Raw genomic sequence first — 23,490 nt, 5'->3', positions numbered from 1 at the left:
GTCAGCTCTGGAGGCAATTTGGGAGCTGCTGGGGGGGGCGTTGAGAATTAGATTGTTGATAGCGTTCCTACAAAGACTGCTATTAACAGCCTGCTAGTCTCTGCTTCTCTACTGCAGAAGACAGAGTGATATTTGTGTTCCCATATCATGTTGTAAAATGCATGAGATTTTGCTCTTCCTCCTTGGAAATGAGAATAGGAAAATGAGAGCATCCTGAACCAGAAGCTATTAGAAGAGCATGCAGAAACCTGCAGTGATTTCTGCTTTATTTTTTTTTCTTCCTAGCTATGGATTAGAAGGACTGATTTTTGCAATGGGCTTTTTCCATAATGGCATTCTTGTATTGTTTGGTCAGAGCTTGCACAGGAGGAAAACAGGCTGCTGAATTTAGTCACTGATCTCTATTAGCCGTGGCCTAAGGCTATGCTGAGATTTATATCCCATTTGTATTGTTGCAGCTCAAAAGAAGAATGTTCAGAGGATGACAAGTGTATTCTGAGTAGGTATGTTGTTTCATTTTCATATGAAACCCATTTTTTTTTTCTGCTTCCATTGGTCAGAAATGAGGTTAATAGGAAGAGAATATAGTACAGTACTGCAGTGTCCCTGTTAAGGTAGAACAATAGCATCAGGAACAGTTCTTTAAAAATTAGCTGCTTTTATTTAATAAAGCTGCATTATGCTGGTGTGCAGAGTGCAGTCTTTTCTTTTTTTTTCTTAACATGTACTGCAGTCAGTGCTTCCCTAACGAGGTGGCACTATTGTTGAGTTAGAAGGATAGAATCATCGTATTGCTTTAGGGGACAGCAGGATTTAAAAGGAGATGCCTTACAGCCCTGTTTTACGGATTGGAAGCATCGGTTTAAGGGCATTGGCAGAATCATTTCCTTGTTCTTAGCAGCAGCCACTGCTGTGTCAGTAGTGTGTGGAATGGAAGTCCTAGTTGGTAGTCTGTTATGGAAACGCTGTTTACTGTTATTGTAGTACCGTGGTGACAACATGCCATTGAAATGGAAAACGAGCTCTCCTGCTATCTGGAAATTCCCAGTTCCTGTGCTTAAAACATCCAGGTCATCGCCACTTTCTCCAGCATACATGTAAGTGAGAGAAATGAGGATAATAAGGTGGGAATTCTTTTCGTGAGACTACCCTGTGGCAAAATACCCTGTTACATATTAAATGACATTGGCACTCAGAATTTTATCTTGTTTGCTATGTAGACCTCCTCCCCTCATTTTATCCTGGATGTTTTTTATGATGGATGTCGTGTCAAGTCTTTCCCTTTTTGTTAAAACGTAGAGAAATTGTGCAGATTAAGCCCTATTCATAATGATACTGTGTATATTCATTTGAAAAGTTTGTGGTGTGTTAATTTATGGAGCTGATCTTGAAATGACAAGTTAAGCTTTGAGGCTGGCAGGCTTTCTATATAGTTTATATGTGAACATTTCCTCCTTCTGACTATTTCATTTAGATATTGAGCTTGAAATCACCTGCTGTATTGTACTGCACTTTTGTTCGTGTGAGTTCTTGTAGAGATGAAATCATCCTGCTTTGGTCTTGTTTTATTCTTTAAAGTCTTAGCCTTAACACAAATTCAGTGTCTTCATAAAAAGTTAAAATAAAAGCTTAAAACATAAATTTAAATCATTCATATCTGAATACTTACATAGTTATACAAATTGTCAGTGTAAAGTAGCTTCACAATTTGCCTTTGTCTTGCCAAATCCTGATGCAGCTCTTGTTCACCTTTTGTTGCTGTGAGTTCTGTTATCATATACAGGTGGCTTTTTTTCCCTTCTCTGAAATAAAACTATGAAGCTCAGGGTACTGAATTCCTTTTGCCTTTATTTAAGGAAGCAGCTTTTCCAAAAGGAGGAAGAGTCGCTTTAAAATGTGCAGGTAGCAGTGTAGGTGACTTTTCTATCTGGAAATTGCTGTAAAGGCTTCTACTTTCCAATAGTATTCCAGCCTAATACCTACAATATTAGTAATTTTAAGCTTGTATTGTCTGCTTGCAGATAGGCTTTTGCTTCAGCTACAGTAGGTACATGCTGTAAGAGAGGTGCACAGGTTCTCTAAATACATTTTTTTTTGTTGTTGTTGCTGAGCATGGCATTGTTATGGTGGGGCTGAGAGAATCCAGCGCCATGTGCATGGTCACTATTGTTCTCGGGCAGAAAGGCTGAGGGAGCAAACCTGCCTGTACAAAACCTGTGCTGGGCACACTCACATTTAAGATTAATTATCTTATGACAAGATGTGGATGTGCTTCAGTCTTTTTTATGGGAAGCATCAAATATACTTAAGGCTACCAAAAGAGAAGTTATTTCCAATATATTGCTGCCTATTCTGAGTTGTTAAAATATATGGCTTAAATATAAGGAAAGTATAATGGTGATAAGAGTTATGAGACTTTAGAACCTATTTCAGGGAAACAGTGCTGTTAGTGTTTTATCTTATGCTGTTGTTTTTAAACTGTAGTAGTCTTAAATGCAAGAAAAATCAGAACTAGCCTAGTCTGATCTCTGTGCTGCTGAAACAGAGTATTCCTTTTGTGCGTCGCCTTTAAAGTGCTAATCTTAGCCCTGAGAATGCTCCAGCCTTTGTGATGGAGCTCGTGTGGCTGATTAGCTCAGTGTGTTCAAAGTATGAACAGGTTTAGTGATCGTGTTTAAACTATATGATGCTGAGCTTATCTGGAGCAGGAGAAATATGTGATCAGCAGCCTTAATCATCTCTTGATAATGAGTCAATGTATCTCAATGTTTATGAAGACATTTCTTTATTGGCACACAGACCTGTCATTAGGGGGACTCGTATATCTAATGCTAAAATTGTTCATATATTTTATTGTAAAGAATGTGAAACATGACAAAATGGCACCTATTTGAATTGGCAGTATAAATCAACTAATTCAAAGAAATCCCCTGTAGTTGAGGTTGACCAGTAAAATAGGTGTTGGCATTCATCACCTTCTTGTAGAGATAACAGTAAATTTGATACTGTTATATAATCTCATGTTTTTCATATTAGCATTTGTAAGTTTTCTGTTGTAGGCAGTATTCTGCACAATGGCAAAGGGCTTATGTTTTAAGTAAAGAGCTGAGGAATAAGTGGTGTGTGAAATAATACATGAATTGATGTAAAATAAATGGCCATAAAACTCTAGAATTCACAGATGAACACTTTGTTACTAAATATTTTGGATTTAGGGTATACAAAGGTATGATTGAGCTTTTAATCCCTTTAATACTTGACATCTCAATCTTACAAAATAGGGGGTTCAGTGTAGTTTGGAACGCAAAGTAGGAAGGTCATAAAAGTGTTTCTTTTCCGCCTTGTATTTAAAATGAAATTCCAGATTTTCAGGTTTCTCAAGTAAAGTTGACCTTAGCTTTAAAAGCTTCACCCTGCTTATGATTTACAAGCAACTTATCTAGAGATTAAACTGATGATCAGGACAGATAGATTTTATTAGAGTTTTTTTTTGTCTGTGTACCCAATAGCTGAACTCTGCCTTAGTTTCCCTGTCTCAAAATGCTGAGACTGGTGGTTGTGAGCAGGTTTGGCTTCTAGGATGAAGCACCTATGGACAAAGTGCCACTGCAAAATGTTGGCTGTCATGCAGCTGTGCAGGCTTAGCTGCTTGGGAAGTTTGTGGTAGTTGCAGATGGGGGAAAATGTGTGTGAGGATCTCTCTTGGAGAGTTCTGTGCTGTGGGAAACTTGTGGCTGGGTAGTACCTGAAATGAAGGACCTGCAGAAGTTGAGGTGTGAGGAGTTTGTAGGTGAGGACATGGTTCTGTCTCTGGAAATCTGGTTGGTTTGCAGGATTGATACCCCTTTCCTGGCAATGGGAAGGAGCAGCAGGGACCTGCTGCCTCTTGGCTGGTGGATTTGTTTACCACCTGTTATTTATTAGGGATATCTTCAGGACATCCTGACTGCAAGAGGGAACTCCTCACGTTATGCAGAGGGCGAAGGGGGATGTTGATGAGGAAGGCACACCTTTCCTAACTTTTGGTGGAACTGATCCAGAGTAGCCTGACCTTTCTCCCAAGCTGGAGAGATTCAGTGACATTGTTTAGGGAAAAATAGGCACTATTAGTCTTGGAACACTGGCATACACCAATATCTCTAGGTGTAGTGCAGCTGGTTTAGTGCACGAGTTAGGAATGTGCAGCTGTGGGTGCATGCACACACCTTTGTCAGGCTGCATTTTCTTCATGGCACTTATTTTGCTGGGGTTTAGAATATAAATGCTGTTTGTCAAACATTGTGAAAGCTGTTACAGCAAGTTTATGCACCACTAGTCAAATCATATTTGTATTTGTGGTGGTGTTGACTATGTGGAGAAAAATCTACGTGACTTCATGTATTATGGGGACAGTTTCAGCAGTGAATAAGAGGAAAGGAGAAGGTGAATAACATGGACAGTGAATAACACTTGAAAAAGTGATGTCCCATGGCATTATAGGTGTTATTTAACATGGCTGCCAAATGCTGAAAAAAAAAAAAAGCAATAGTGACTGACATAAGCAGAGGTTGAGAATTAAAACACTACTACAGTGAGGGTGAGGAACAGTTCTGAGTTATATCTCAAAGCTGTTAAATACAAGGGAACATGAGTCCCAATTATTGTTCATGGGACATGGCACCTCATGCATTGAGAACTAAGAGAATTCTTTCGTATTCACACCAGTAATGTAATATTAAAAAAAAAAAAAGACAACTGCACACGTCTTCCATCATTGCAAATGGAAGAGATGTTTGTAGAAACTTGAGAGATTTTGTAGATGTTGATCATAACATTTAAGAATTCAATAATGCAAAAATCCTATTTGCAGAAACACCTTACAGGGAATTGTTCTATTACGGTTGTGTCATGCAAGAATATTCTTAGCTGCTTTTTAGAAATGTTCAATTAAGTGGTTGTAGTCACCTACATGACAATTTTAAAGACAAGTAAAATAAAAGTTCTTGATTCAGAATAATCCACTTGTAATCTTAGTGCCTTCTATCCTTTCACATGGAATAGTATGTTAATATAAATGGAAACTATCCTTTGCATGTGTTTTCATAAATAACTGACTAATGTGAGGAGAATTCCAAATATACTGCTATCAAAGGGTTTGCAACAGAGTCTATCCTGAGTCACGTGCTTTTGGAATTTGTCTGATAGGAAATGCATTGCTCTAATGGAAATCAGTTACTGCGCAGAAAAGTAGAATACATTCTTAATACTCTGGAGTAAGCAGCATTAATTTTAGCTGCTTATATTGATTTTATAGGTTGATGCTTTTGTGTCTTCTTCTAACTATTTGCTTTGCTCTACAATGAACTCTTTGAATTTATGCTATACAGTGGTCTTTATTTAAATGGGAAAAGGTTTGTGAGTAATTGATCAGACCTGTATTAGCTCTCTTTGGTGAGGCATCCCTATGTGTCTGCTGCCTTCAATGGTAATTTTTAGTAAATGAACTGTTTTGTTGGGCTCCTGAGCATTTGACAGACTACACAATTCACACTGCTGGTCTTGGGCAACATTTCCTTTTTATGACATTGGTTCCTATATACTTCAAATTTCAGCATGTTCAAAGTCAATATGCAGCTCACCTCAAATATTTTTTAAACTGATCTGACAATACATGCAGACACATGAATTGGATGAGTGGGGCAGGAGACTGTTTTTAATCCCAGAAATTTCATGTATAGAGTTCTCCTTTGTGCCTTGTTGATCTTTCATTTGCTCTTTATAGAATAGGTATTTCAATTGATTATTCTAAGTCTGAAATGTGAAATTTCATTGCTGTAATAAACTGAGAAAAATGAGAAAAAACATGTCCAATTTCTTTGTCATGAAGTCTCCCATGGCTACTGTTTTTTTCTGGGGAGACCTTATAGGGGATGACGTGGCCTACAGGTCCCCAAAATTACACACTTCTCCTCACACAGCAGGATGTTGCAATATTGACTTTGTGTTGTGACATGGTAAAGCATCTTTATTGAATTATCTAGAATATGTTACTCAACCTGTCCTACTAGCATGTCAGTTCTGCCAGTTTGTTATTTTTGCCATTATTTTTGTTACTGTGAAAAAATCTTGTTCTCCAGTGACATTCTACTCATTGACTTTTCTAGTGTAAAGTGGTATTTTCTGTTGACATTTGCATGGGGCTACCTATGCATCTTCAGAAGTGCTTGCTGAATATTTAGGTTTTGAAGTAGGAGTTGCATGTTTAAAATGGTAATAATGACAATTGTAGTATAATCATGTGTAGCTATCACACTAAAGTGGAAGTGCACATCTATATTATTGCTGTAATATTTTGTCCAGCACTAAGATAGAATCAATGTCTAAATTGCAAAAATGTGGGGCTTTTTTGTGGGATGAACATGTCACATGCCCCTCTTATGCATAAATCTAAATGCTTTATCACATAGGGGAAAAATACTTTACAATTGAAAATAATTAATGCCCCTCTACATCCTCTCAGCAGACTGCAATAAAGGAATGCTGAAACATCTGTGAGAAGTGACAGAGCAAGGGGAATGATAGACAAGAACCCAAACCCTAATGTCAGAATCTTACTGACTTTTAAGGTATCAGAATTATTCTGACCAGGATATAGGAAAAAACCTCTAACACTCTTGAAAGGAATAGTTCATAATTGGGTTGCAGAAATGCAGTGGGATGGATGTTCTGTGACCAAACAGTGAACGTGCAGGTGCCTCCTTAGGCTTATATTGGTCTCTAAGGAGCCATTGTTAACTTCCTAATTTCTGTCTGTGAAAACTAAGGGCACATGAGGTACAACTGTAATCTGCTGGTGCGTGCAGAATGGTTTTTGTAAGTGTTTTGTAATACACAGGAAGTATAACTCTTGAGTACTTAAGACCAAATATAAAGAGCAGAAAAGAGGTGCAGTGTTAGTCCAGCCTAAACTATGAAGTCTCTGACTGTTCTATTTTACCTTTTTCAATGTTAAAGGAATAATGGTTCTCCTTATGTAGAAAAGCTACAAAATGTATATTCCCTTTGCTTTTTCTGTTTCTAATAGTACGAATTAACAGACAAACACCAACTTTTTCAAAAAGTCATTAGTGAACTGTTTCTAATTCAGCATCATTAAACAATGCGAGTCCGCAAATTTAAGCTACGGATGACTCAATGAATGCAAACCCTTTGTCAGGCAGATAAATGTGGATGTGATACTAAGGCTCCCAGAGAGATTAAATGCTGTTAGAAACAAAAGCTTTATAGCACTGACTGAGCCAAATATTGCTTTGTTTCTGTGGAAAACAAATTTGAATTAACCAGCGGGCTGTAATTATGCTGTAAACAGCTTGAGACCTGTGATTGTTTAGTTGCTTAAGAAGGAATTTTGAAGAGAATATTTTCTGTATGAATATTCTTGGGAAATCATACCAAAACAGCTGATGTTGCTCAGTTCTCTTCTGCTGGCTTTGGTCACAGTGTGGCTGTACTAGAAAGTGATACAAAAAGGTTTTGGTGATGTTGGGAGTATCTTTGTTTCTGTGTTCTGCTTTCCTTTGAGATCCACTGGTGCTGGGAATGGTGACAATGTCTTCAATCACCAAGTGTTTGAAGTAGCTCTTATAATTTCTGTTGATTGGGCTTGTGTGCTTGGACACAATATAGTGATTTTACATTGCAGTCCAAAGAAACTTGACTGAACTGAAAAAAAAAAGGGAAAAAAGAAATGAAAGGTTAAGGCTTGGCATTTAAGTACTGGTCTCCAAAACTTTGCTTCTCAAAATAGATTTATCTGGCTACCTGGAGCCTGTCTGTGGTTAACATGTCATTGTCCCTGTCCTTCAAGTGAGGTTGTGGTTGTTGTTCCCCACGTGGCCTTGCTGCCTTTGGTGGTGCTGCCAGAGCTGCTCAGGTACGTTTCTTCTGCACTGACTTTCCCTTCACCTTCTTCATCTGGTCACTGCAATGAGCATCTTGTGCTGTAGCTGTGTCAGAGCAGGAAAAGCTGGTGCTCTGCCAGCCTCTGCCCATCAGTGTGTGCACAAGGGATCTCTGTCCTCTGCCAATTTTGGAGGGTTTGCAAGTCCTGTATCCTCACCTCCTGTTTACCTTGTAAAAGTAAGAAACCATTTCTCTCTGCTTTGGTCTATTACATAGAAACCTGTTTTTATGTTCTGCTTTTACAGAACACCCTCAGTTTAGAGGAAAGGTGGAAAATGGGACATCTGTTTGCTTTTTAATTTAAGAAACCGTAAGTTTTACTTTGTGTCTTTCTCCTGCAGTGGAGATTCAGGAGATCAGTATGATGTTACTAAGCAAATATTTAAAAATATTCTGCTGCTATTGCTGCTCTTTTAATGTATGGAAAAAGATCAGGTGTAAAAAGTGAAATATTAAAATATGAACATTAGAGCATTGTCCAAAGTGAGCAGTACTCACCACCAGCTGCCATAGCTGTTTTAGGAGACTGCAATTGCAGTAGTTACAGTGCAATGTTAATTCACTTGAGGCAGAAGGTTTGTCAGCTTCTGATTGTGGTGGCCCCCTTCACATGGACAGAATTAAATTGCATTTTAAAGAAACTCAGTAGCCTGACACATACAAGGTGTTTTTAATTTCAGCAGCAGCCTCAAGTTCATCTAATAAAAATATAATCTTTGAACTGTCTAGTAAAAACAGTGACATCTGAAGCTGATAGCATAGGCCAACTGGTTGTAGTGATGAAAGAAAAAAAAGGAATATTTCCCACTCCTAATGCACTGTGTGTGTCAGAGGTGATCCATGCCAAGTAATTCAGGTCCTGCCTTCCAGTGTTGCTCCTGTGTTCATGCTGCATTTGGCTCTTGAGCAGCAGCAGTGTCAGTTCTTGTGTGCCCCAAAGCAAGAGCTGAAGTTTGAACCTGCTCCTTGGTCTGTGGACAGGAGTTAACTTGCCATGTCAACCTATTGGAGCAAAAATAATAATTTCTCTTTTCTCTGCTAGCTGGAATATGTATCTGTTTTAAAATATGGACTTGCATTTCCTATAGAAACTTTTCTAATAAGAAATCATTAGCACTTGATAAAACTGGTTAGTTTTACTGGGTTGCTGATACCATAGAAGAATTAAATTAGAAATTTTTGATAAAAAGTAGTAATAAAAGGAAGAGATGATATTTTAGGGGAGGACAAGTATAAAAGTAACTTCTTTGTCTGAATAAAGGATTTCTTGAAATTGTATGAGTAGAAGATATGGGATGGAAATGTGAAATACCATAACTGCATAATTTTTTCATCTACATTATATTAATATTTGAATTTCTTAAAAAAATATTATAATATTTTCTTTAATACAATGCTTCCATATCAGTTCTGCTTACTGACTTCAAGCTGCTTTGCTGGGGAATTCCTAATTTCATTAGTCATGAAGTTGGAACATCTGTTCATAGTGGGAAAACAGCAATATAGTCAATAACTTTTTTGTTTCTGAGACTAAGCCTACTAAAATACTCTTTGGCAGATTATGCATACAAAGTAAAAAAAAAAAAAATTGCTATTGTTTTTAATAGCGAATGAAAGTTTTGTTGTATTTGATTGGCCATTTAATTAATAGGTTCATTAGAAAATTGCATGCATAGGTGCATGCAAAGGATAGCCCTGGAATGTACCAGAGTTGTTTGTTTTGTTTTTTTTTTTGATAGGTCATAAAATCATAAAGATTTGGCCTGCAATAAGAAAAACCTAATATGAAACAGAAATCTGTCATTGTTACCTGATAAATACCAAAATCCTGGCACGTGCCAGGGGTGATTGCATCAGAAGCCATTTTACCAGTGACCAGAACACTTGTGGTCATGGTTCATTGAACAGTGATTTGACAGAGAAAATAAGGTTATAATCCTTTCAAAAATGAGCTACTGAGCTTCACCAGTTTCAGAACTCACTCTCTGGCAAATCTGGCTTTGGCAAAGCTCTTACTGAGTTATGTAAAGACTGGGTTTTAAATAAATTGGAGAACATGCACTCTAAAATATCTGTAGCTGTAGGCTGATCTCCTTTCTTTGTTTTCAAAGACTTTCTACAATAGTCTGAGAAATAGATGAATGGTTTATTGATCGAAATGAACAAGTTCATAATAATATTCTTAGTTGTCTTATTTCTGTTGCAACAGAATAAACTTGACTACTTCTTAAGAAAACATCATAACAGAATATTGGTTTATTTCATTTATGCTACTAAGGTCTACAAAATGGCAACTCCATGATTTGAGTATTCTAGCTGAGAATAAAATATGTCACAGTTTTCATGGGTCTTTGTTTATCATGGGTCACCTGGATGCCTCTGAACTGTTTTAACAGGTTGATATTTGCTAAGTGGTTTAGAAAGCAATTTGCCTCTCTGAATCATGTTGTAACTTCAGTCAGTGATATCTGTCAGCATTTGCTGGAAAGTTAAAGCATGTTAATATCCATATAATAAACACTCCATATTTCACCACTACAAAAATATCAGTTGGAAGTACTTGGAGGATTAACTTGGAATCATAAGAAAAGCACATTTGGTTGCAGCCTCCAGGAAAAAACTGTGCTGTACTTGAAAGAATCAACATCAGGGTAGAAAGAAAATTCTGATTCAACCTACTTTGTGATAGCAACTAATTAACCTCTGGCACCTTTCTCTGAACTGCAAGCCACTGCTTCTCAGAGGTTGCAGAAAGTCAGGCAGCTCCTCTGCCTTCCTCTTGCAGTGTTAATATTCATTTCACAGGCAGCTCCAACATTCCCTTGTTCTCATCACTATGATGTTTAACTCTCTCCAGACCAACTGTGTGTTGAAGGTGATTTTAACATCCACTTTAGAGCAGTGTGTTGTGAATTCTCACTACATGTTACTATAGTTTTAACTTGTTTTAACTTTTGTTTCCTAACTTTTTAAAACTCAGCTGAAAATGGTACTGCTGCACTTCTTGTTTAATGATTTCTATTGATCAGAACAATAGAATTAATTAGGAAGTGAATTAACTTTCTCCTCTGGTAGTATGCTTAATTGTGATATACTGTACTTAAAGCAAAAAAAAAAAAAAAAAAAAAAAAAATCAATGTTTACATTCATTACTATTGAGTTAATTATAGTGCTTAGCAGACCTATGTTAATAAATGTAAATAATGCCTTTGGTAAGTGTCCAAAGAAGACAGATGTAGTTACTGTGATTTTGTTGGGAAGTCAGTTGGACATTCAGTGCATTTCCCATCTGTTCTGGGTGTGAATGGCAGAGTTATTTCTGAATCTTAATGTTACAGCCCCTGCAACAGAAGCTCCATTCTGAATGCTTTAGGATTTTGTTGCAAGGTATATGATGCAATGCTCGGGTTTTGCTCTCTGTATTACTGTTAACACAGAGCTTAAGCACTGTTGCAGTTTCACTTTGTTTTACAAAGAAAGGTTCTCGTGTTGTGTGGAGATAAATGCTGAACTGCTACAAAGCTACTGACAAAGGCATAATTTCTGATTGCTCTGGGAATGCTCTTTCCCTCTTGGTGAATGTCACAGGGCTGGAATTCAGGGGATCAGTGCTTTATTGCCAGGTGTTATTGCTGACTTGCTTTGGAACTTCTGCCAAGCCCAGCTCCTGAATGTCACTTTCTGCAGAAGGGAGAAGGTACTCAGCCCTCCAGATCTGTAAAGCTCTAGGTTGGAAAGGTGGTGTATTTAACAACAAATCAAACAAAAATCCCCAAGTCCCCACAAACAAACAAAAAAAAACTCATCACAATTTTTGGTTTTTTTGTTCATAGTTGTTTAGCCATATAGGATTAATATAACCTGCTTGTCTTTATTCACATGGAATCATACATTGCCAAGTTAATGTTTAGGACTAGAATTGTGAAAGTTATACCCTGGTGAAGTTTTATAGTGTGAATTTGGCAATTTTAAAGCCTCATTCACATGTGCAAGTTTCTGTCTATACATAACAGCAAATTTGGAAGAGAAATAGTGAAAATTTCGTTTGCAAAAGAGCTTCAGATGGTGAGCTGCTGAGCTTATGTGTGTGATATAGAAAACTGCTTATTATGTATGGAAAATCAGGTAGAAGAAGTAACTCCTTATTGCCACACTTACAGCATGTCAAATGTCTACTTTTAGGTATTGCAAGTATTTTAAGGTTTATTTTATCCTCTGTTGACTGTGCACTTTTGGCTAAGCATTGTGTTCTATAGAGAATGACCTGTAGAGAACAGAGCTGTGGGAAGTTGTGTGTCATGTTCAGAAAAATGCTTCCATTTTCCCAGCTGTTCTTGGAATAAATCAATCACGCTCAAGGTCTTTGCCTTAATTTGTAAAACTTATGAATTATGCTGTGTGTCAGGAAGTCAAGTAGTGATGTGGCAAACATGGTAAAAAGCCCACTCCAAACAGCCAGGAAGGTTGGTTTACTTGTCTGTTTCTTTTCATAATGATTTTAAATGATGTGTTCACTTGCTATTTTCTTCTGAGTTCAGAGAAAGTATTTTAAATAATCCTTCATGTAACATCTATCTGATCTGACATTTTGGGAAGATGTTTCAAGAGAGAAGAGTCAGATTCATGCTTGTTGAATCTGTTGTTCTTCACACCCACGCATAAAAGTCTCATCACATTATTTTGTGTTTCTTCTTAGACGTATAAATTTAGAGACTGGATGTCCTTTGAAATTATGTAAGATTTGCCTCCATGCTATTGTATGAAAACTAAAATGGACAAAACCCACCAAACCCAAAACACCCTAGAACTGAGTGAAAAAAAAAATATTTTGGGTTGTGAGCCAGCAATTGCTTGCTGCTCTGTTGCATAGTCGTGTTTGTTGGATGCAGAGATAGTCTGGAGAGCCCTTTTCTAAGGTATACCCTAGAAACTGTTAAAATTACTTTAGATTTGTTTTATAAAATAGAAATAATTGTGTTTCAAAAATAGCACAAATCCTGCATGCTGCAGTTCATCCACATTAGTTGATTCAGCTGAGTACATTAGAAGTCACAGCTGTTTAGATGTACCCTTGTTCCTACAATGTTATGTCTGTGTGTATAAAATCTCACTGTTCCAAACCCATGTACGTTGTTGAATGGTGAATTTGTTTTGAATATGTTTTCCTAGCTGACCTTTTGTACTCATGGGTTTGAACAAGGCACATGATGCCATGAGGGGAATATGTGAGTTTCAGAAAGTGCTCTACAATGGTCTTTGTACCCAAAGAAGGTGGGGGCAAATATCTTTTCTAAAAAGGAAATTATGAAAATTATTTTTCTTCCACAAATCCAAAATTTGTCCTTACATAGTGATCATAATCAAAAAGTTACTTAAAGTAATTTCTGAAACTAATTTGAAGGCCAATGTTTTAACCTGCATGTTTAAAATTTGGGAAACTTTTTGTATCTGAAATTTGCGATGATGGCATCAAATAGCTATAAATTTTTTAAGATATAGTCTTGATTAACAGTGGAGATGCCCTCTTCTGTGAATTAATAGCTAATGTTTGCTAATAAAAATTGTGTACATATTCATTATACCTCTATAAAGGCTCATAGGTAGAACATTAGATCACAAAATTTACAGAAACTAGTTGTTGTTAATACTTCTGTAGAAATATTTGATTTGCATTCTACAATAATTTCAGGTTTGCAGAGTTAGACTCTCATATGTAACCTAATATTCATCTCAAGATTAAAATAGTAGGCTAATAATACTGCAGTAATTCTTTAACAATTCTACCTAAAATTGACACGTCCTGTCTAGTTTTGGACAGTAATTGCTTGGAATCAAATCTTAAATTAAAATTATCAAGTGTTTGCCTGCATAGTAGCAAAACACTGGATATAATGTCCTAAAGGAATTCTAAATGTGTGTTTCAAAAAGAGGTTAAAACTGCAGTTTGAAACTCCAGGATGTACACTTTCTATTATGAATAGTCATGCATGAATGAGGTAATGCAAGCTGTAAGAATGAAAATACTTTCTTTCATATTACACTTGAAGTTTCAGTGTTTGACCAGTTTGCCAAGGAGAAGCTAAGATGCTTGATTTTGGAAACCAGGAAACCTCTACAAACATCCTACAATACTGGATTGTAGAAATAATATAGAGTGCAAGTGTCTAAATCAGTGAGCTGGAGATAGAAGGAAAAGGAAAAACTTACTAGCCAAAAAGTAGTTCTGCCTTTGTAGAGACTGTTAATGCTTCATTTTCTTGAATTAGCTGAAGGGAACCACTAAGGACTGGTTCTGATTCCTGCTGATTTTTTTTTCCTGTAGCCTCTGTGCTGTTACATTTCATCCCAGAAGACTGTGGGCTTAGAACAAAAGATCACTGAATGAAAGTGAGTTTGGTCTTAAGGTTTGTGTGTTCCAATTTTCTTAGATCTCTGGTGGAAGAGGAGGATCCTCATATGAAAGTGTCTCTTGGGAGCAGCGATATGGGCGTCTCTGCCCATCTGCAGTCTTCAAAGACAGGAACCACAAGATTTTTCACCAGCAATACTCACAGTTCTGTGGTATTACAGGTAATTCAATGTTTTTGTGCCTGTATTGAGCTGTACTGAGAATTTGGCTGCTCTGAACAATGTGTCCACTCAATAGATTTTATCAGTCTATGAAGCCTCCAAAACTCTCATGTTCTTGTGCTGTCAATGCCCACAAGCAAGACTTGCTTGGGATTTCTTTTCCTCTGAGATAGAGGTGCAACTTTTAGCATTAGCTTGGAACAAAGCCTGGCCTTTTCCTAGGGTCATATCCCAGTCCACTCTCAAGTTCTAAGAGGTAACAACATTTAAACTCTGATGGTGACAGCTGTATCAAAGAAGCTTGCTGAAATATCATTATTTAATTTAGGCATGTCCCCAGGACAGCAGAGCCCTGCCAGGTTTGGTGTAATGCCCTGTCCTGGGTCTGACTGTGTGGTAGAACATCTGTAGAGCCAATATTTGCATTCTTGCTAGTATTAGAAAAATACCAGTTTGAAGGAAAATGTTTAATGTTTGAGCTTCTGCTTGTTCCACAGTGAATGAAGGAGGAGAGTATTTCATCCTCCAGTATCCAAAACTGGGCCCATCCTTGGAGGCAATCTTGCTCTAGAATGCTGCTGTAGATGACAGTAATTTTTTTATTACAGATAAATGTTATAAGTAATTTATAGGAGATCAGAGATATAATGAAAGTTTATTTTGGAGTTTTTAGCATGTCAGCTTTGGTAACAAATTTGGTAATCATAGAACCAGGTAACAGCTTTCCTTTTAGGCCACAGACTTTTGCCTGTTAGAACCCCTTAAATTGCTGTGGAACAGAATCATATCTAGAATGTCACCAGAATAGGTAGGTCCAAAAAAGATAGCAGTTCCTACCTGAAAGAACTGCTATTGTGAAAGCTTACAAAAGAAACTCCTTCCTGAAAATAACCTAATTATTTGAATAAAGCTACTTTCTTAGCCCTGGTGTACTTTGCATTCATCAGCTGTATCTGGAAAATAGTGATTATTCTGCTTGTTTTCAATGAATAATAATCATTGAATATATTACAGATAATGGTTTTAAGATGACAAATTATTTGTCACTTTTTTTGACCTACAGTACACATGTACATAGAAGTAAAGAAATATTTACATGAGGGAAATGAAAGATTCCTACTCTGCTCCCAAATCAAAGGGATGTTTTGCATTGTGCTTTTCCTGCAGGGCTTTGACCAGCTGCGAGTGGAAGGTTTGCTCTGTGATGTGACACTTGTTCCTGGAGATGGTGATGAGGTGTTTCCTGTCCACAGAGCTATGATGGCTTCTGCAAGTGATTACTTCAAGGCCATGTTCACAGGTGGTGTTTTCATTAAAGCCCTGTACTGCTGTCTCCAAATTGCTCTTTCAGACACTCAAACACAAGTTCAGTGCTGTGTGTGAATCAGTCCAGGATTGCAAACACTGTGGGCTGAACATCTCTCTCTGCTGTTGCATATAGGGTTTTAAAATTAAATTTCAAAATGATATTTTAATAATCTCTAAATTTATGAAGTAATTTCAACCCCATGATCATATACATTTACCTTCATGTCTATTTCAGGAGGAATGAAGGAACAGGATTTAATGTGCATTAAGCTTCATGGTGTGAACAAAATAGGCCTAAAGAAGATCATTGATTTCATCTATACTGCAAAACTTTCCCTTAACATGGACAACCTTCAGGACACTCTGGAAGCTGCCAGTTTTTTGCAGATTTTACCTGTTTTGGACTTCTGTAAAGTATTTCTTATCTCTGGGGTAAGATGATTTGTTTCCCATTTATGTTGAAGGCTTTGGTATTAAGTTTTGTTTTTTCTTCTGTAATGACACTGACTTACATAATAGTCAAAATTATGTCTAAAACTTGCCATTATTCATAGTTTAAATTCACAGAGAACAAATTTACCTTATAGTTTCCTTGAAAAACCTGGTTTTCTTCTGGGCATTATGTACAGTATGAGTTTGATACAAGTGCTCTACCACATTAAAATTCTTCCCCTACACGTCTGATATGAGATGTTTCATGCTCCCTGCATGGCTGCACTCACTCTAGCATTAGTCTGCTTGCAGCATTCCATTCATTAGCTGTGCTTCAGTTACTTCATTCCTGTAGTTACAGCCCTTCCATCTCAGTGGGCTGCAGTTACCTGTTCTCTGACTCAAACACAGCAAACAGCAATTCCCAGGTAGGGATCCCCCATTGCCTTTCCTTGCCCTCCTGTCCTGCCAGCAGTGAGGATCTGTGGGGCTGTAGAGCAGCAGTGGTGCAAGAGCTGTGCTGTCAAAGCACCTCTGCCTGGAGAGACACCCTGCAGTTATTTCTAATGTTTCCTGGAGGTTTTCTAATGTTGATGTTAAATGCTTATATACATCACTAGAACCCAAACTCTAACAGGGAGACTGGTGTTCCACACACATTGCAAAATTATTAGGAATTCAGCTTTTGGATTCTCTAATGAGAAATAAAGGAGCAGGTATTCCTGTTGCTCTGCAGAGTACAGGCTTAGAAATGTGACCTCCCTAACTGAAAATATGTACCAGGATTTATGCAAACCAGAGGATTCCAAACTGGTAATAATGGCAATCTGTTTTATATGATATATTAGAGATATTTAGCCTTGATTTTTTAAATTTACTTTTTAGTTGGAAGTATTTTCTAATTGACCAGACATCTGTTAATGTTGTGCTAAATGTTTAATTATCATTTAATTATCTATTTAAGCTTAATACTCTTCAATCTTACCCCACCTATTTTATATTGCTCAGTGTTTTTTCACTCTCCAAAATGATGCCTCTTCAGGTTTGACATTACTATAAATGCCAACTTGGAAAAAAGGTCTTGGTGGTGTTTTGAATCAGGTATTTGAAAAGGGCTCCCTCTGATGGGAGCTGAACCCTTGGGATACTGTGTTGCCCTTTCCCCTTTCTAGGTAGGGCAGCTGCTTGTTTGTTTTTTGTTAAGGAAATAACTTTTTTTCATATTAAATTCAGTTATTTTTGAAAATGCTCATTCTCTGAAATGTCTTGCTTGATACTGCATTTTCAAAGAATGAGGAAGAATTTATCAATTCTCTTAATTTTATTGGGGTTTTTTTGGGGGGGAATTCTTTCATTTAGACCGATGCTTAAGATGATAATTTCATTTATGGTATAGCCATAGAGGAACTACAAAACTGAGGTTGTTCTGTTATCTTAGTTATGTTCTTAGTGTCCTTAGATAAAGAATTTTGGAATGACCTTACTTCTAAATTTGTTGAAACAAGAGTTGGTGAGCAAATGAGCTTCTTTTCAAAGGAGCATTTCTGTAATTTAAATGAATATTCTGAGCAAGTATTGAGCTTATTTCTACTGAAGTTAGCTGGCTTGAGAGCTGAGGTAACCATTTCAGACAAATACTTAATTGTCTTTGAATTGTCTGGGGAGTCCATTATTAAAGAGATTATAGAAGTCAGTTTATGTAAGGCATAATGTAATTGAGTACTTCATAAGAGGGTATTGGAAATATTTATGAAGAAAAACCGAAGCTTAAGGTAACAGCTTAATTTTTGTGACAAAAATAATGAGACCTTCAAAGAATAGTATCAGTTGTAGCTGACTTTAAAGTGTTTTATTATTTCCTCTGCATTTACAGCCCTGCTGTCAAGTAGCCCATTACCTTGATTATCTTTGCTCTGCAACCAAACAGGCTCTCAGAAAAACAATGGAATACTTCCTAAGATGTTTTCAGTCTTACTGTCACTATGGCTTTTAAATAATTAGAGCTGCACAATGGACTAGGGCTACTCTCATGCTCATGTCTAACTGAGCTGTAATGTAATTAAAATTCATCAAAATGCCATGGAAATGCTTTCAGAGTAGTGAGTTCTAGACACAATACTGATTTTTGCAAAAGTAGCAGCAGTGTACAAAATGGAGAAAGATGAGAAATTTACCCAAGAATTACAGCACTTAGGAAAATCACAGGGTAATGGGGAAAGGGTTGCTACACTGTAATTAAAGAAAACATTCCCAAACATTGAAAATTAGTGTTGTTGATGTACCTGGAAAAATAATATATTCTTTCTATAATTTGGTGTTTTATACTTTTCTGACTACTAGGAAATAGTCAAATATTAAGGGCTTAATACTTGGAAGTTGTCTTGTCAAATGAACTTGGTTATCTGAGGATGGAGCAGGTTAATCTGTTTTATGGGAGCATGGGATTTAACCCTTGCACCAGCTCTGACACTTGCCAAAGGATTCTGACTTTGTGTTGTAGGGGTACAATGGATTCTGTTTCTGAGCTGGTCAAATTTCTGTACTGTTTTTTCTGGGCTTCTGTCAATGGAAAACCACAGGAAAACTGAGGTTTTCAGGAGTCTTTGCTCTTTTAAACTTTAACCCTTTGAAGCTCTGCATTAAGTGCTTCAGTGTCTAAGAGTCACTGAAATAAAACAAAGTTAGATACCTGATTTGAGGGCTTGGGACTTGGTTTTCTCTGCATGTTACTTTTCCTGAGCTGTTCTCCAGGGCTCTCATACTTGTGATCATTTTGCTGTGTCCAGTTTTGTCATATTTCATAATCAGTTTTTGAGAGTTACTTCAAAATTTCAAAGAATTAAGTGAACTGCTTTCTCAAGAAAGTACTTTGGCTTTTGCTTTGGGTTTTTCAGGCTGGCATGACACGGTGCTGTGCTTGACCTTTCTTTTTTTGAAAAGCTTTTTAGTGTTTTCTGCAACTTCTGCTTTGTAATGAGCAATTACAATGAGTAATGTGAGTGAGCAGCTCTGCTCAGTAGTCAAAATAGGATTTATTTAAATGAAGTTCTCAACTCCTTGTGGAGCTGCTTAGCTGTTTAGCTCTTTCCTTGTGAATATTTTTATTAGTTTTTGGATACACTGTACAGTCTTATATTTTCACCTGACATTTCCATTCCTCCTGTTCACTTCAGTGGGATTTCCAGAGCAGCAGTTCCTTCTCTTCATTGAAGTGCTCCTGATTGACAGATCCACACAGAACCACAGCATAAGTCTAATTTGTAAAAAAAAAAAAAAAAAAAAAAAAAAAGCCAAAGCAAAAACAAAACCAAAGAAACTAAACCCCAATGTTTGGGTAACTGAAGTATTTATTTCAATAACATTATTGTATTGAACTCTGTCCAGTTTTGAATATTCCAATAGATGTAGGTATAGCATTTCTTTTTGCTGAAAGATTATTTTTTGGCTCAGGATTTAAGCATCTCTGGAATATATATTTTTATGACTTTTAAGTCTTCGCAATATAATTTAGTTTGGTACATTGATTATTATCTTATAGCACAGTAAAGAGGGTAATAGTAATTTTGCAAGAAAAGTAACCTCTAAGACAATATTAGGTATCACCCTGATTTGAGGTGAGTGGTGGAATTTTAGTGAGTCAAACATAGTGCACAATGTCATAAGCATAATGGGAAGTACTTGCAATCATAGATTAAAAAAACAACCCTGAGTGCAGTACAGTCCCAGTGGATTAATAAAGACAGTATAAAGTAAATTTTCCGAGAATCAGGGGTTGACTGGAAACTGCTGATGTCATGTTCATCAGTCATTAACAGTGTTAATGTGTCAATAAATTTCTCAAACATAAGAAGTCCAGGAATATGCTCAGTTGCATAGATTTACAGTATAACATAATTATGGTAATACATAACTCAATGCACTCTGAGCACTTGGTAAGGAGCAGCCAGTCAGTGATAGTTCCAAATACTTCATTGCATCCTGAACATGTGCCAGTGGTACAGAACCTGTGCAGATTTTGCTTTGATCTTTTAAGTTCAAGCATGCCTTTCCTGTATGCAATATCATCTGCCTGCCTACTTTGATGTGGAGGAAGTGTTGCATCTCTCTAATTTGGTGCCAGTTAATGTATTCCAAAGTGATTTTTAAATACATAACTATATAGCAAGATTTAAGATTTGTGGTATACTGGAAGACAGTTGTTTGTTAAGGTGATTTTTCCATTGCTTTATTTTGGAATGCAGCTTGAAAGAGATTTTAGAAGTAAGAATGTTCTGTTTCATTTCCATAATTTATGGTATGCTATTATTTCCATTACGCAATTAATTTATGTAAATTAAATACATAAAAGGAAATGTACATAAATTAGAATCATAGAATGGCCTGGGTCAGAGGGGACCTTAAAGATCATTCAATTCCAACCCCCTGCTATGGACAGGGAGCTTCCACTAGACCAGGATGTTCAGAACCCCATCCAGCCTGGCCTTGAACTTCAGTGATGGAGCAGCCACAGCTTCTCTGGGCAACCTGTTTGATGCTGATCCTCAAAACCAAGTCACAGAATATTTTATAGGCTGTTGCTAGTTGGTGGGATTGTATTTTGATGTAAAAAATATTGTCTGTCTTGTAATATAAAAAATTATTTCCATGTATATAAAGCACAAATAGAACTCCTGTCTGCTGCACCTTCATTTTATAGCTAGGACCTGATTACAGGATTAGTAGGCGTTTCAGGATGTGTGAATGAAGACTTTGGATGCTGTGGATCTTAACTCTAGGGCAAGATAGATCAGTTTCTACTGAATTAAGAGCATCTCCTATTCCTGTACTCTTTATGCACTTGAATAGTCTGGTATTAAAGGACAATAATCAGATTGAATTATTAAAATTGGTATTAAAATCTTCTGATTTCTGTTATGATCAGAAGGTTGTTTGTTGATTTTTGAATTCTTAGGCTCCAGCTGGGTCATAGTCCTCAATCTTTAAAAAAAATAGCTGTGAGATTCATAAGCTTAAATTCTTCTGGCATTACAAATGTAATGAGAATCACAAAGTTTTGGAAATGGTTGACACTGAGGAGGATTGACAGGCACAGAGACTAGAACACGTGTAAATGAAGTGAGCGTTGGAATAAGGTTTGAATGCTAAAAAGCTGCAATTCCCTGCAGGAAGCATTTGAGTGACTTGATGGGCACATGTACCAGAGAGCTTCCTGAAATGAACTGACTGGGTTCACTGAAAACCCACCAGAAGTTGTGTCCCATACCTGACATGTTCCTTCCTCCCTGTGCATTGGGTCAAAATGACTTTAGAAATTCAGAAGCCAAAGGTATAAAAAGGTAGAAGCAGCTACTGTGTAAAACAGATGATTATCAAGATACAGTCACTTGAATACTGAGTTAAATTAGGGTGTGATCCATACTGCTAAAGCATTTAATGAGCTGAGTATTTTTAGGGGAAATCCTCCTAGGCTCACCTTTTAAGAAAATGAAGTATAAACTAAAATCACTACCTTTGTCTTATTTTTGACATGTATTTAATTTTGAACAGAGTCTGTAGGAACATTGTCTTGATTTATTAAAGATAAAGTTTTGTTTTAAAAGAATGCATTCACAAGATTGAACACTGTAAATATAAGTTGTCTGAAATATGTGACATGCAGGGGTTAACTATGCCATTCTCTTTAATTTTAAGTGAATACAATTTTACTAATGTCAGAAAATGTCTAATGGGGAGACTTTTGTTTTGTTCTCTGTAACCTTGGGCTGATCACCTCTCCCTTAACTTTATTTTCTACGTGTCTTTCTTACAAAGATGTTTTCAGAGCTTTTCAAAGATGAAGTGCTATATAACTGCTATGCCTCATCATTGTATAAGGTATTTGACATAATATATGCCATCTGCTTGTTACTTGTCTCATTTCTTTCTTCAAAAGAAGGAATAAATTGGGTCTCCCCTTGCAGTCATGAATATATATACTGCATTGAATATTTACTCACATGTAAATCACCTTGAGCACTACAAAATGCTGAAATATTGCTGATTCTACAGTATTCATTAAATTTTACATGATCATTTAGACACCAAATTAAGAAAGTGTTTTGATTCCTTCTTCTGTTTACTTAATAGGTTTCGTTGGAAAACTGTGTTGAGGTTGGGCGAATTGCCAACACATACAATCTCACAGAAGTGGATAAATATGTTAATAATTTCATCCTGAAGAACTTCCCCGCATTATTAAGTACTGGTGAATTTGTGAAACTCCCCTTTGAACGTCTTGCCTTCGTGCTTTCAAGTAATAGCCTTAAGCACTGCACTGAACTCGAGCTCTTCAAGGCAGCGTGTCGCTGGCTGCGCTACGAGGAGCCTCGCATGGAGTTCGCCGCAAAGCTCATGAAAAACATCAGGTTCCCCCTGATGACACCCCAGGATCTTATCAACTACGTTCAGACCGTGGACTTCATGAGAACTGACAACACCTGTGTCAACCTGCTGCTGGAAGCCAGCAATTACCAAATGATGCCGTACATGCAGCCGGTGATGCAGTCGGAGCGCACGGCCATCCGCTCGGACAGCACGCACCTGGTGACGCTGGGGGGAGTGCTCAGGCAGCAGCTGGTGGTCAGCAAGGAGCTGCGCATGTACGACGAGAAGGCCCACGAGTGGAAGTCCTTGGCTCCCATGGACGCGCCCCGCTACCAGCACGGCATCGCCGTCATCGGCAACTTCCTCTACGTGGTGGGCGGCCAGAGCAACTACGACACCAAGGGGAAGACGGCGGTCGACACGGTGTTCAGGTTCGATCCTCGCTACAACAAGTGGATGCAAGTGGCATCTCTGAACGAGAAACGGACCTTCTTCCACCTAAGTGCCCTCAAAGGACATTTGTACGCAGTCGGGGGTCGGAATGCGGCGGGTGAGCTAGGTGAGTCCTCCTGGAGCAGCCCCTTGCCTGTGCTGGCCTGCAACTGCCCTGTGCCAGGAAATGGCTGCGGAGAAACAAGCTCAAGTCATTGCAGTGCTGCTGATTTCTGGAAATACTACCAATGCAGAAATTTGTCTGGGTACTATTAGAAGTTAATTTTAGAATGGATCCCACAAAAACAAATTCTAAATACGTATGTCTTGTGTATTGATGCGTGTGTGTTGGCCTTTACCATGAAACATATATATGTTTCATGTATGTCTTCCTGTGTAAGTGTGGGGGAATATAAATGCAGTTTTAAAAAGAAAAAATTAATC

At 37.4% G+C, this 23,490-nt stretch overlaps 1 protein-coding gene across 1 annotated transcript in view; it reads left to right on the top strand.

Annotated features, from left to right (window-relative positions):
* The first annotated feature begins 406 nt into the window (after positions 1 to 406).
* KLHL13 (kelch like family member 13) overlaps positions 407 to 23,490 on the top strand; it is a 32,859-nt gene continuing 9,775 nt past the window's right edge. Inside the window, 7 exon segments of the mRNA XM_079318882.1 lie at positions 407 to 503; positions 985 to 992; positions 995 to 1,097; positions 14,370 to 14,511; positions 15,679 to 15,811; positions 16,055 to 16,251; positions 22,378 to 23,173. Of these exon segments, the coding sequence (XP_079175008.1) occupies positions 424 to 503; positions 985 to 992; positions 995 to 1,097; positions 14,370 to 14,511; positions 15,679 to 15,811; positions 16,055 to 16,251; positions 22,378 to 23,173 (1,459 nt within the window). The 5' untranslated portion in view covers positions 407 to 423.

The sequence above is a fragment of the Erithacus rubecula genome (assembly GCF_903797595.1).
Source record: "Erithacus rubecula genome assembly, chromosome: 15".
NCBI lineage: Eukaryota > Metazoa > Chordata > Aves > Passeriformes > Muscicapidae > Erithacus > Erithacus rubecula.
The sequence above is the reverse complement of the archived record's forward strand: the minus strand, read 5'-3'. Positions and strand labels throughout refer to the sequence as shown.